We start from the raw sequence: 14,837 nt of genomic DNA, 5'->3' as shown, positions 1-14,837 counted from the left end.
TCAGCTTTATCCAGTATTACAATCCCATGACCTTTATCCGGTTTACTTATGATTATAGTTGGGTCTTTACCTAGATTTCTCAAGATTTCAATATCCTTCTTAGAAAAAATGGGGGAAAAAACTTTGTGTGGTTTAAAATTATAGAAAGTTCTGTATGCAATGTCCTGTATGGCTCGTTTAAAGCCACATCCATGGTCGCCATGTGGAACCTCCTTGTCAAGGTACGAATACAAATTTTCAAATGCTAAAAAATGTCTATAAAAATTTATGCGAAAATGAGGCAGTTTAAAGTTCAATCCATATGCTAGTAGTCCTTCTTCCTTAGGTGATAGTTTTCGACTAGAGTGATTGAAAATAACTTTATTAGGGTCAAGTGAATCTAGTGAGTTTGTTATACCTAAAAATTTTAGTTTCTTTTCGTGGGTTTTTATAGTCTTAGTATTAACATTACAAACATTTTTAGAGATATAAGATTTAAAATAATAATAATCTAAAAAACTTACAGTAGTGTTTAACTCAGTATCTAGTCTTGTTTTTTCTTTTCCTAAATTTTTTATGGTTTTAATTTTATGATTGATTTCTATGGTCAGAAGTTTAAATTGCCATTTTCGGTACAGTTTAGAGTTAAGTAAATTACGTTTATACAGCTTAAAATATAAAAATTTGGGTAAGATTTCATAACTTTTACATGTTTTTAAAAATTTTAAGTCTGCTTCATTCTTCCTTAATTTAATTGCAGTTCTTTCCAGTTTTCTGAATAGTTGCAGTCCTTGACGGCCATATCTTGTTAAAATTATAGTTGATAGATGGGTTCCTCTTGGGAATCGCAATTTAAGTAGGAATAAAATAGTCAATGCTGCTATCATCATCTTTATTCGGGAGCTTTCGACATAACTTATGTCATCTTCAGCCTATCTGCAATTATCATATGTAAAATTAATAAAATTAATAAAATCATCCTAAGTACATAGTTAGGAAGATACACTTTCATGAATTAATCAACTAGTTCTAAAATCAACCAATCAAGGAACATAAAACCTTAAAAAAAACTTATTACACACAACTATATAAAAGACTTAATAACTAATATACCTAGTCACCCGCAGGAGATGATGACCACCCATCCAGACCAGCAACCCACAGACCACACGGATCAATGGGTCACCGGTAACTGAACAGGTAAGCCCTCATTCAAGCTGGGTTTTGTCTTAAAAATATATAAAGACTCCAAGATTCTCAGCTGGCTAACGTTACTATGTCTGTCCGTAATTTTGAAATTTTCAATAGAAATGGCATGACCAGATTTAAATGCATGGTCATAAATAGCGGAAATTGGTTTTTTACTTAACGGTATTTTGGTTCTTACCGATCTCCCCATGTGCTCCGAAATCCTACACTGAAGCTGTCTAGACGTGCTTCCAGTGTAGCACTCATTACAGAGTGCACATTGAAAAGTGTATATGACACCGGAACACAAGGGAGTAGGTAGACTCTCCTTATATTTAAACAGTGAGCCAACTGAGAACTTGTTAGTAAAAATTAATTTTAAATCTATGTGGGGATAACATTTCCCCACAACACTCATAACCTCTGTTCTTAGTCTCTCCGAAACATAACCATAGTACGGAAAGGAGACATATAACTTTTTCTTACTGACTGTTTGAATTGTTAAATTTTGACTGTAAACTTTATCTAAAAACTTCTTGACTTGATTATAATAGAGGTTCAGAGGGAACCCATTGGTAATAAAAAATGATTTTAGAAAATGAACAGGATGATTCTTTGCCTTTTCTCGATGTCTTGGTCTCTCGGAAACATAATACCTTTGAGACCTCAGTATTTCGAAAAAACACTTTTACCGGACTAAGCACTCATTTTTTAAGCTCCGAACCAAAAATCTACAAAATTAATTCGATAAAAACACTGTTATATAGATGTTATCATGTATGTTCAACTTATCTGGGGTTTCATGAGGAAGAAAATTTTCTAAAATCATTTTTTATTACCAATGGGTTCCCTCTGAACCTCTATTATAATCAAGTCAAGAAGTTTTTAGATAAAGTTTACAGTCAAAATTTAACAATTCAAACAGTCAGTAAGAAAAAGTTATATGTCTCCTTTCCGTACTATGGTTATGTTTCGGAGAGACTAAGAACAGAGGTTATGAGTGTTGTGGGGAAATGTTATCCCCACATAGATTTAAAATTAATTTTTACTAACAAGTTCTCAGTTGGCTCACTGTTTAAATATAAGGAGAGTCTACCTACTCCCTTGTGTTCCGGTGTCATATACACTTTTCAATGTGCACTCTGTAATGAGTGCTACACTGGAAGCACGTCTAGACAGCTTCAGTGTAGGATTTCGGAGCACATGGGGAGATCGGTAAGAACCAAAATACCGTTAAGTAAAAAACCAATTTCCGCTATTTATGACCATGCATTTAAATCTGGTCATGCCATTTCTATTGAAAATTTCAAAATTACGGACAGACATAGTAACGTTAGCCAGCTGAGAATCTTGGAGTCTTTATATATTTTTAAGACAAAACCCAGCTTGAATGAGGGCTTACCTGTTCAGTTACCGGTGACCCATTGATCCGTGTGGTCTGTGGGTTGCTGGTCTGGATGGGTGGTCATCATCTCCTGCGGGTGACTAGGTATATTAGTTATTAAGTCTTTTATATAGTTGTGTGTAATAAGTTTTTTTAAGGTTTTATGTTCCTTGATTGGTTGATTTTAGAACTAGTTGATTAATTCATGAAAGTGTATCTTCCTAACTATGTACTTAGGATGATTTTATTAATTTTATTAATTTTACATATGATAATTGCAGATAGGCTGAAGATGACATAAGTTATGTCGAAAGCTCCCGAATAAAGATGATGATAGCAGCATTGACTATTTTATTCCTATATATATGTATATATATATATATATATATATATATATATATATATATATATATATATATATATATATATATATATATATATATATAAGCTATTTAGTGTAACTTGATCTTAAGTTTTACATCTTATAACTAACATAACGGAATAAAAGCGGATATCTTAGTAATGTAATATTTTTTTATTTTACCATGGCTTTGATCAATGTTTTCATACGATATGAAATTCGATGAAGTTACTGGACTCACAAATGCAGAATTTCTAAATTTTTTATTGTTATAATTCCACATAAATTCCGGTTTATTAAACAGCTGAGCGGGGAAAGGTTGGTAGTGGAGTTAGTAGAACTGGATAATAAATTATGCATCTTTTAACTATCATGACAGAATAAAAACAGATATTGTTAGTGATATATATATATATATATATATATATATATATATATATATATATATATATATATATATATATATATATATATATATATATATAGCCATGGATTCGGTCAATATTTTTATACAATATAAAATTCAACGAAACTTACTGGTCTCAAAAGTGCAGAATTTCTAATTTTTTTTCCGTGCTAATTCCACATAAATTCCGATTCATAGAATATCTGAGCGGAAAAAAGGATATTAGTGGAATTGCACTTGTGGAATCGCAATATTGCTTTGGGAGAATGGCAGGTGGCGCATGCAAGAGATCAAAGGTAAAATCAGATCAGTCTAATCATGCATGGAGACGCATCAGTTGCTTTCGATATCAATGCATTGTAAAATGGAAAAAAAGTATACTTATTTCTATTCCCATATGTTCCATTCATAAATTCTTTCACACTCCAATGGTGTTAAAACTATCATTATTTCTGTTAGTATTGTTGCTATGATAGTTTTTTTTTTTTTTACATTATTATTATTATTATTTTTATTATTATTATTATTATTATTATTATTATTATTATTATTATTATTATTATTATTATTATTATTATTATTATTATCATTATTATCTTCAACTTAACCCCAGCCATTCTGACGTATACAGGAAGCTTGTTACGCAATGTTGAACCCGAATATTTGAAAAGTGTAAATACCAAACACCTTGTGCATGTTAGCTCTTATTACAGGAAACAATCTGTCACCAATATCGTGTTGACACAAATTGTTGGCTTGGTGTCAATGTTAGATGCAATTATTGTAAAGGAATATATATCAATAAGAGAACTGTTTTTTTTTTTTTTGGTTTTTTATTCTCAAGAAAAGAAATTCAGCTAGTATTTGGTCAAAGATGGCACCATCTTTATTACTGCCTCCAGAATTTCCGAAGGAAACAGTTTCGATAAAAATCTTTTTTTTTTTTTCCTACAAGTTTGTACCTATAGTCAATCTACCAGGGGGGCCCTTTTAGTTCGGAAAAGTTTCCTAATCGATGATTTGTTGGACAAAATAATTTTGACCAATCAGCGATTACTAAATTTCTCCGAGCTAAAAGGGCTCTCTTGCGATTCAGTGCAAATGTGCCTCATTAAAACAAATTGACTATAGTCCAGATTATACCAGACGACCTGCTGTAAAAGCTTCAATAGCATGAACAATCAGATTGTAGGATATAAAAAATAAATATTATAAGGTATGGGCATATAAGCAGAGATTATCTGAGGAACGAGAGAGGAAGGAAAGTGTTTAAAAAACAGAGGTTCTGCAGGATAGTTAATTTTTCATGGCACTCTTCCCTTCAGATGATAAATATCTAAATTCTCAGGATATTTGTCGAATCACTGATGAAGAGAACCAGCCATCTCTCTGTAACGTGCAAAAGCATGAAGAGCATTTCAGCAACATTGCAGCAAAATATAACTGCCTAGCCCTCCATTTACGTAATTCGTTACTTCATTTTACAGGCCCTAATATATCAATAACTCGAATTAATTTTAGTCACTGAAGGGAAAGGAGCTGTAACGTATATATTCTCAGTAAATGTGCGTAGTGTATTGTTGTGTGTGTTTCTTTTATATTCATCTCTATAATCATAATTGTTGTTGTTGATTTATTTTTATTTAGATTAAAACAACTTTTAACGACTTTGTGACTGTTACACAGTGCGATGAATAGCTATTCCCTTTTCAACATCTAGTTCGAAAATTGGATAACTAGTAGCTTTACTAGGTATCCAGTGTAGTACAATCTGTACAACGGTAATAATTTTTCGGGGTGGGACAATTTTTATCAATCTTGATCTGTTTATTATGATTTTCTAATTCTTAAGCTGTAATTTGTGACAGTTATAATATATAAAGTTGCAGTAATCAATCCAGGTAATAACCTTTTGATATATATATATATATATATATATATATATATATATATATATATATATATATATATATATATATATATATATATATACATATATATATATATATATATATATATATATATATATATATATATATATATATATATATATATATATATATATATATTTAGTAAATTCTTCCCGATATTTCTTTACAAAACCAGTATGTCTAATTTGCTATCCATTAATTCTTACCACATTATTTATTTGAACAGTGGTAGACAAATTATATTCCAATATTATAAACTATATTTGGTCAACTAAGTAACATTTTAGATATTTTAATGCTTCAGCACATCTATGTAACACATAGCACTAAGACCATATAATATCAGCCTACCACATTTGTCCTCATCCAACATTATTTACAAAAGAGAGAGAAAAAACAGTCCACACAGAATATAACTACCTGTATGATGACTGGTTATCCAGCAATTATCCAATCCTTCCCTAAATAATAAGCTAATAGATCAAGAATTACATATTCTAGCACTTTTGACGTGAAGAATGGATTAGAAATAGGTCTTAATGAACTCAAGTCATGATAATCAAGACTACCGGCCAGAACTGGTGTAACTATAAATTTTTTGATAGTTAGTATGCTAACACTCATAATGTTATTATCTAGCATTTTTATTTTTCAATTATGTCTGCAAGTCTAAGAAAGATTTTAATTTCATCACTTCAAAAAAAAAAAAAAAAAAAAAAAAAAAAAAACTTGCGTACCTTTTTTTTTTCCCCCTCTGCTTCCTTAATCAGTTTTCTGGGTAACACACCAAATTCAGGAGTAAGATGCCTGAAAACAGAGGAATTTAGCAATTGAACATATTACCAAAAATTCTGAGAGGGGTTTGAAACGCACTGGTGCAAAGTGACACACAAAGATATTACAAATAAAACCGATAATTCAAACTCCCTGAAATGCCAAGAAGTTTATTCTATAACCTATAAAAACAATAAAGACCGAAACTCTATCTGGTACTGATTATCTTCTTGAGTATTTACTCTATTTTTGAATCCACAAATGAATAATAAATCTGGAAGTGGATATTTTTCAAAACTTTTTTTAGGTAAACACTCTTTATAATTAAAACAGAAAAACTTTTATATTGGTAGTCAACTCAAAAAATTAAATAGAAATAGAAAATTGTATCATTACCTTCTAAATTACAACCAAAATATATAGAGTGCCTTGTAATAATCTCCTGCTCTTTGAGATAGAATTTGAAACAGTCAAGTATATCAGCCTGTTTATCACAAGGGAATTGCTTTAGACATAAGTCTTTTTTTAGTTTAAATATGAAATATCTATCTAAATGTTGTTATTGTTTTTAAAATATATCATTTTAAGTGTTCATTTCTTCTTATATCTTTTCTCTATTTCCTTATCTCCTTTCCTTGCTAGGCTATTTTTCCCCGTTGTAGCCCTTAGGCTTATACCATATATTGCTTTTCCAAGTAGGGTTGTAGCTTAGCTAATGATAATAATAATAATAATAATAATAATAATAATAATAATAATAATAATAATAATAATAATAATTTCATCATACTACCGAGAGAAAAAAATGTCGAGTGACTTTATAATACAAAATATATTGATGTTCTCTTCATGGGTAGATTGCGTCAACAAAACTCTCTTACAATCAGGTGAATTTAGAAGAAACTATTCTCCCTAGACTTGGTGAAAGTTTTAGACAAGGAATGAAAAATTAGGTGAGGGAAAAATCATTATTAAAAAAGATTACTTGGGAAGTTAGGTAATTAAAAAGGCTTTTCTCTAGACTTTGGAAAATTAGTTAATATTTATCCAACCATAGGTCTAGTGGATATATTTGAGAAATATCTATGAAGGAAGATATTTCATTGAAATTGTTTTAATTGATATTTTCATAGTTTCTCAGAATATTTTTCCTTTGGAATTTTTCATAATAATACATTTGAGAAATTTGAGTCCCATAGTATTTGAAAAGTGAAGAGTAAAAACTTAGAGTGCATTTGTTTATTTTCTTCGAAAAAAAAATATTTTTGTGGTCATATGTGGTTATATGAAAAGAAACAACCTGATATATACGTAATATGTAGCTACTATTAACATCCTAGTTATAATGGCCATTGGTTGTGGTGGCCTGTTGGACTGAAGTTCAACTTATACCCTACCTCGATAGTTTCTTGTAGTCTCTACAACCTCACCATCAATGTGACCTAAGAATTGGATTTAAGGATAGCCTAGCAGGCTTCCTGCTAAGTTATAGGCAGCCATTCTCTGGCATCCCTGGTTGTAGCATTGGTAGAGAATGGGCTTCTGCACTCACCATATGTACAGTACATGTGATCTCTCTCTCTCTCTCTCTCTCTCTCTCTCTCTCTCTCTCTCTCTCTCTCTCTCTCTCTCTCTCTCTTTTACCTTTTCTTCTAAAACTAAATTTTATATGACAAACATTCTCAACAACATCGGTCTCTTTTCCTGTCATTCTTGTCGTTTTATCTTGAAACACTACCGACGTCATAAAGATAAATTCACTCATCAAATATTTTTTTGTCTCTCTCTCTCTCTCTCTCTCTCTCTCTCTCTCTCTCTCTCTCTCTCTCTCTCTCTCTCGTTTACCCTTTCTTCTAAAATAAATTGATATGACAGACATTTTCACCAACACACGCTTCTTTTCCTGTCCTTCTTGTCCTTTTATCTTGAAACACTACCGACCTCATAAAGAGAAATTCTCTCTCTCTCTCTCTCTCTCTCTCTCTCTCTCTCTCTCTCTCTCTCTCTCTCTCTCTCTCTCTCTCTCTCTCTCTCTCTCTCTCGATTTTCTTCGAAATATAAATTCGATAAGACAAACATCTTCATCCCATACTTTTCCTTTTTCATTTTCTTTTTCAGATAGTGGAGAAACACTTATTGTCTACCCTGTGTACGTATATTAAATAATAATCTCTAGAAATTCGTTCATAACTCTTTTTTTTTCTCTGTGTTTTCAATTATCATTACCTTAATTTTACTTATATTCCTTGTCAGCCCTACACTTCTGTTTTTTTTTTCCCCTATAATTTTTTTTGTAATTCTTCCCATAACGCACTCAAGTTGATAAGGCATTCGCCATTAATGAATTGCTAAATTTTCCTGAATTCTAAAAATTTTCTTCAAGGCATGCTGTAATCAATTAAGGAGAGATAAGGTCTTCATATCTAAATCTCTTCTCAATCGGAATTTTCTCAAAATCTTTATGCAATTTTAGTATTTATGTACTTCACGTATAGAGATCTTCCAGCGTTCTAACATAACGTTCATCTAATCTTGGTCTTTGAATGGCTTTTATTATTACTGAAGTTTGACAGAGTCGAAATCAACTACATAGTCTATAAATGCCATAAACCTGGGTATATATATATATATATATATATATATATATATATATATATATATATATATATATATATATATATATATATATATATATATATATATATATATATATATATATATATGTATACATATATATATATATACATATATATATATATATATATATATATATATATATATATATATATATATATATATATATAGTATAAACAAGATAGAAATTCTGAGACAAATCTTCGTCATCTTAAAAAAACCTGCATATTTGATTGTTGAACGGAGAATTCAAAATCTTCCATAGAGTTTGTCAAAAGACTCAATTATATTCTTCAGGAAACATTAGAATCCTCCTCTGAATTCTGTGCTGTGAGTTAGAGCTAATTAAGTTTCAAAGCCTCCGCAATAGTGGCCGTGTTGTTTGCAACAGGGATTTGCAATTAGGACTATTGAGCTGCCAATTAAAGAGCTTATAGAGACAGCCAATTACTTTAGGCAAGGGAAATTGTTAGATTCCATGGGAAGTTAAATAATCCGTAATGGCACAAGGCTGTTAAGGCGTCGAGAGACCTTGGTATGGATTTCAAAATAGCCGCTCTATCAAGCAGGTATATTATTTTAAAGAATGTATATATATATATATATATATATATATATATATATATATATATATATATATATATATATATATATATATATATATATATATATATATATATACAGATATGTGTGTGTCTCTGTTATTACATCTACGTTGAGTAAATTATGGGGACGAATAATATTTCGTTGAGAGATGAAAAACATAAATATCATCAGCATTATAAAGACTAGTTCCTTACTTCAGAGTCGTTGTGGTATTTGTATGACCTTTTATTTTTTAGAGTTTACTGCCAATAAAAATATGTTCATTTTGTTTCAATTGTAAAGTGTGTTTACCTGGAAAAAGTTTTGAAGAATTTCCACTTTCCTTTAAATGCTCAGATGTTAAAAATAATCTTCCAAGAAAATAGAAATAACAGTTGCATGTAATGATATGTGTATCATTTTTAGCCGTCGAAAGAGAGTAGGACTTGAGATGTAACACTGTTTACTTCATAATATCACTTGCCTTTTTGGGTCTCAATGGACCATTTCTAGCCAAATGTACATCCAGTATTCACTTCCTTAGAGTACGTTAAGTCATAATAATGTCCTTTACATTTTTGTGAGTGAACAAATGTATTTTGTGATAACTTCAGTAATATGTACATTGTATAATGTTATATAAAAGCAACCGAACTACTGTACCGTAAAAATATCAATCAGTTTGAAACATTACGGATATAATATTTATCTCTGTTTACTTTAGCTATTAACTGTAAAAATATTTGAAAATATACATATACAGTATACTTGAAATTAATGTCATTAGGCATTTTCTAATTGACGAAAATAAACCCTCATGATCTATATTTAATATTTGAACTGACTTTCCCGAGAATCAATCCTTTCAAGTTTATTCGTCTTGTTCGAAATGTCACGAATGCTCACAGATAAGTGAAAGAAAATCTTTTGTTTTCACATCTTTGGCATTCATTTCTGGCACGATTTGTAAGAAAACCACATTACTGGCCAGAATGGAAATGGCTGGTGTTCATGCTCGCCAAATACCGTGTAAATGAACATGTGCCACGGCCATCTCCCACCAATATTGGCCACTTACTGGAACATTCTGTAAATTGTTACTCGAGAATGCCTGATATGGCATTGTCTGATAACGTCTTTGGGAAAGGATATCATTCTTCGAGGTAGGAGAGAATATTCAACACTTGATATTTAGTTTTTTAGACAAGGTTAAATGTTGCAATTGATTTTTTTATTGAACCAAAGCGAGAGAGAGAGAGAGAGAGAGAGAGAGAGAGAGAGAGAGAGAGAGAGAGAGAGAGAGAGAGAGAGAGAGAGAGAGAGAGAGAGAGTTTATATCGTACTGAATTCCTGTTCTTATCGCTTCCTGATCTATGGTTATGTAAGAAGGCTTCATATATACACTTATATATTCTTGGTTCCTTATTACAAGTGACTATGTATAGTCTCTAAGATATTTTCCAAAAGCCAAATAATTATGACTCTTATGTCTATATACGTAAGACCGTTTAACTTTTAAAATATAAAGTCTTTGTTGCTCGACTTAAACTCTCGACAGATTTGAATACGATGGCAAAAGTGATAAACATAAGTTCATCATTACAACTGAGAGATAAAAGCAATACAATTTTTGAAAAAAAAAAAAAAAATATATATATATATATATATATATATATATATATATATATATATATATATATATATATATATATATATATATATATGCTGAAAATGCTTATGGCGAAAGTATAATAATTAAACCGAGACTGTATTCGGAGTTCGTCCGGATGACCTTTTCCTCTCAACCTTAATGAGTAATTATATATTTTTAGATGAGAATAAAATCTATTTCGTTTTTCGTTTCTCGTTTTGGGGTTTGCCATGTAAATTTTTAATTATTCTTTTCATATAAAAGTTTTCCAGGGATTTCGTCAAGTGAATGCATTCAAGAATGTTAGAAAACCTCTCTCACAAGTCATAGGCTGTGTACTTTGAACAGGAATTTAAACATATTTACCAGATTTGCTTGTGCACTTTACAGTAGGAAATTTAAATTGCTTCTCGTAACTAAATATATTTAAAAATATATTTAAAAAAAAAATATTGCATAAAAAGACGGATTGCGCATAAGGATGGGAAAAGGCTATATTTTGTATTACAGCTGTATAGTTCAGGTGTAAAGAAAATTTTTCATGTGTTTAGTGGTGTAAATTTGGCTCTCAGTTTAGAATACTTTATAAATTTTAATACTTAGATATATTCTACAATGCACAATGAAATTATATTTGCACGATTGAAAATATTTTTTTAAGTACTCGACTAGGATATATTCAATAAACTTTTGGCTGTATACTTCTGGTAAGAAGTTCAGAATACCGGAATCTCATAGCAAAAATATATTCTCGAATATTCTCCAAAGGAGTACTTGCGCAAGGAAAAAAATATAATTTAAAAGAACCGCGTGCATATAAATCACATGGCTTTTTATTTGTTGTTCGGAAAGATCTTTATTCCTACGTTTTAAACCTTTTTACTCAATGGACGTTGAAATGGCTTGAGCTTCACCCCCAACTCGGACCATCGCCAAGTCGGACCCTTACTAACTCGGACCGTACCTCCACCAACTCGGACCATTATAACTAACTCGGACCACAATATACCACCTCGGACCACAGTAGTGAACCAACTCGGACCAGGTTGATAAGATTATAAATTAGAACAATTGGTAAAAATAAATTGAGAACAGTGAAAGTCACACATATTTATTATTAGGAGAGTTATTAAAAACATGCAAATGTAGAAGCAAAAGACAAAGTAAAATGTTCAATAAAACATATTCAAATTAATAATCATACATTCACAGCAATGAAATGGGAAACAGCTTTTAGAAGGCTTTTACCCGATCTATGACCTAGAGAAAACTCCTCCCACAGTACGACTAGTCTTCCATGTTGCTTAGCATACTTTGTCTTTTGGTGGCGCAACACTTTTCCATCATTTAAGAAATTTACATATAGTGGCACAAGCTTTGCTTCATTATACAAAAGAGATAGGAGAATGTAGAAATTAAGTTGACCTTTTCGTGATTTTCTGTTTAGTCTGTGGTGCCACCCTTCCACGTCGTTGTTTGTCCTGACACTCCTACCAAAAACACACCACGCTTTGGGTGGCCACATTTCGGAGGAAATCCAAGTATTGTGAATGTATTCTAAAAGATTTAAAAGTTGTTGTGACCCAGCTGCTTTTCTATAAAATCTTAAAAATAGTCCTTCTATGTGATCATCAGGTACGTATGGTAGAGAAAGAAGTTGTCTCACAAACTTATATGTTTTGGTGTCACTTGTGTATGCAGACTGAAGGCCAAATTCTTGGGCCTTCCTCCACACTGCTTGTCCCCAGTGAAACGCACAACCACGCATAACTACATCTGGGAACACATCTGGGATAGCCCGCCAAACACTTGCCTCAAAATCTAGAATTACTTCTTGTACTTTTAATTGTTCACCTAGGATTTCCTTAATTCTACTAAACACCTTTTTGTAATCTTTGCGTCTCTTACCTGACATTAAAACAAATACAAGAGGCATTTGTTTCACATTCCCATCATACTTCATGAATGCATGAATGCTAAAAAGTTGTGTGAAGGGTTGCCTAACAACTTTGAATGTCCCATCGACATACCACCTTTTTGCTTTAGCAAGTAACTGACACTGTCCTTCTGTTGCAAATACTAAGTGACGTCTATCCCCTACATGTATATCAAATTTAAGAAAGTTAGGTGGTATGTGTTCCTCACTAATTTCAAAACTCAAATCCACGGGTTCAGCAGGTCTGTTTGCTTGCCGCTTCCTGTTTGCTTGACGAGCGAGATTTATGGGGGCAGGTAGTGAAGCAGTAGGCATTGTTGGATCTACGTTTTCAAGGATTACTTCCTCCACGATTTCTAATGCGGGCCGAAACACATCCTCCATTGCTTTATCTTTAATTAATTTTGAAACCTTACTTGTGGTAGCAGGGCATGTTTCCGGTGGATGGGAATGTTCACTGGGCCCTCTGATAAACGAATTATTCACTTCCTTTATTATCATTCCACACTTAACATTTTTATTCCTAACTGCGCAACGCCAATGAACACCAACTGTTGTTTCTCTTTTTAATGTATATGAATAACCCTGACTGTCTACAAGTTTCTGTTTTCCTCTTTGTGATGACGCACACACTTTTTCATAAGTAATACATTCTACCAATGCTTGTGCCTGATCCTCGATTAAACATTCACCATTATTTACAGAGTCCTCGTTGATAAGATTATCCACCAACGCTTCATCAGGTGGATGGTCAGTGATACAGTCAGCAGTGTTGCCTAGTTTGGAAGAGCATGTGGCACACCTCCAATCAATTTCCACCCCCTCTCTTACTGCTTTTCTGTAATCTTCCCTGGTAACGCCCGTCCCACAAGTTCGGTGTTGCCACAAATTGCATCCGTCACACAGCAATGCCTCCTGCAACAATTTGTACTCAGATGATTTTCTAGTCGATATATCAATTTATATTTCTCCGTTCTTATAAAATGATTATCTGGTAATGGCAACTCAAAATTTACAATCGTCAATAGGATTAAGATAATTTAATTTAATAATATCAATATATAATTTAATTTAACAATATTTAGCTAAATTCTTAAATCGCACCTGTCGAGGTCGCACTGTGTTTAGGCACAGCAAACACTTGTCCATGGTAGGTTGCGCCTTCAGCTGTGTACAGATACGGGTATGAGTGCAGTTTGTTTTGGCTGTTAGGCATACTGTTTATTTTGGTTAGGCATACTCTGTTTATTTTGGTTGTTACAGCTTTTGGTGGTAATTATGCAATTATCCTGTAAAACAAGCTTGAGACAAACACAGAGAGAGAGGGAGAGAGAGAGATAATGCGTTGAGAAACAATCTCTCTCTCTCTCTCTCTCTCTCTCTCTCTCTCTCTCTCTCTCTCTCTCTCTCTCAAAAGGATATAGTCCGTTTTAATCTTTAATTCCCCATCTTTTAAAAGAGGACAAATTCCTTTTGTTTTCATAAATTTGGTTGTTACAGCTTTTGGTGGTAATTATGCAATTATCCTGTAAACTTTAGATTGCGTGTTTGCTCGATGGTCCGAGTTGGTTTACATGATGGTCCGACTTGGCATTTCCAAAGTTTTTGACAGTCCGAGATGGTCGAGATAATGGTCCGAGTTGGTATTTCAAAATGGTCCGAGTTGGAAATGGTCCGAGTTGACCCTACCCCGTTGAAATGTTCATCCTTATGTTTGGAAACTTTGGCCTACAGCTTCAATATTATCATGATTCCTTACCATTTAAAAGATAGGATTTATATAATTTTCTAAATACTTTCGGCAGTGTTAGTGACTATTGGAATTTTATACCATACGAAATTATGCTGCACAAGCATAAACTTACAACATTATTTGACTTCTTAAAAATGATTAAGTAAAATATGCGAAGGGTGTCAAATAAGTATCGCTAGATACGTCTATCATAACCCATGAAGGTCACCTGGCCGGATATAAAGCGACCGACGGAATTTGTCGGAGACTATAAAT

At 32.1% G+C, this 14,837-nt stretch overlaps 1 protein-coding gene across 1 annotated transcript; it reads right to left on the bottom strand.

Moving 5' to 3' along the window:
* Positions 1 to 11,988: 11,988 nt before the first annotated feature.
* LOC137623298 (uncharacterized) lies at positions 11,989 to 14,173 on the bottom strand. The gene is made up of 2 exons (XM_068354090.1): positions 13,934 to 14,173; positions 11,989 to 13,744 (listed from the first exon to the last, which is right to left on the bottom strand). The coding sequence occupies exons 1-2, from the start codon at positions 13,976 to 13,978 to the stop codon at positions 12,092 to 12,094; spliced, it is 1,698 nt and encodes a 565-aa protein (XP_068210191.1). The 5' UTR covers positions 13,979 to 14,173; the 3' UTR covers positions 11,989 to 12,091.
* Positions 14,174 to 14,837: the final 664 nt, after the last annotated feature.

This window comes from Palaemon carinicauda, chromosome 2, assembly GCF_036898095.1.
Source record: "Palaemon carinicauda isolate YSFRI2023 chromosome 2, ASM3689809v2, whole genome shotgun sequence".
NCBI classification, from domain to species: domain Eukaryota; kingdom Metazoa; phylum Arthropoda; class Malacostraca; order Decapoda; family Palaemonidae; genus Palaemon; species Palaemon carinicauda.
The sequence above is the reverse complement of the archived record's forward strand: the minus strand, read 5'-3'. Positions and strand labels throughout refer to the sequence as shown.

What these genes read in the sequence shown, in the direction of transcription:
- LOC137623298 (XM_068354090.1), bottom strand. Translation starts at nt 13,978, where the DNA reads ATGGACAAGTGTTTGCTGTGCCTAAACACAGTGCGACCTCGACAG. An exon ending in ACACAGTGCGACCTCGACAG is followed by an intron (nt 13,745 to 13,933) that starts GTGCGATTTAAG and finishes AAATTGTTGCAG; the next exon opens with GAGGCATTGCTGTGTGACGG.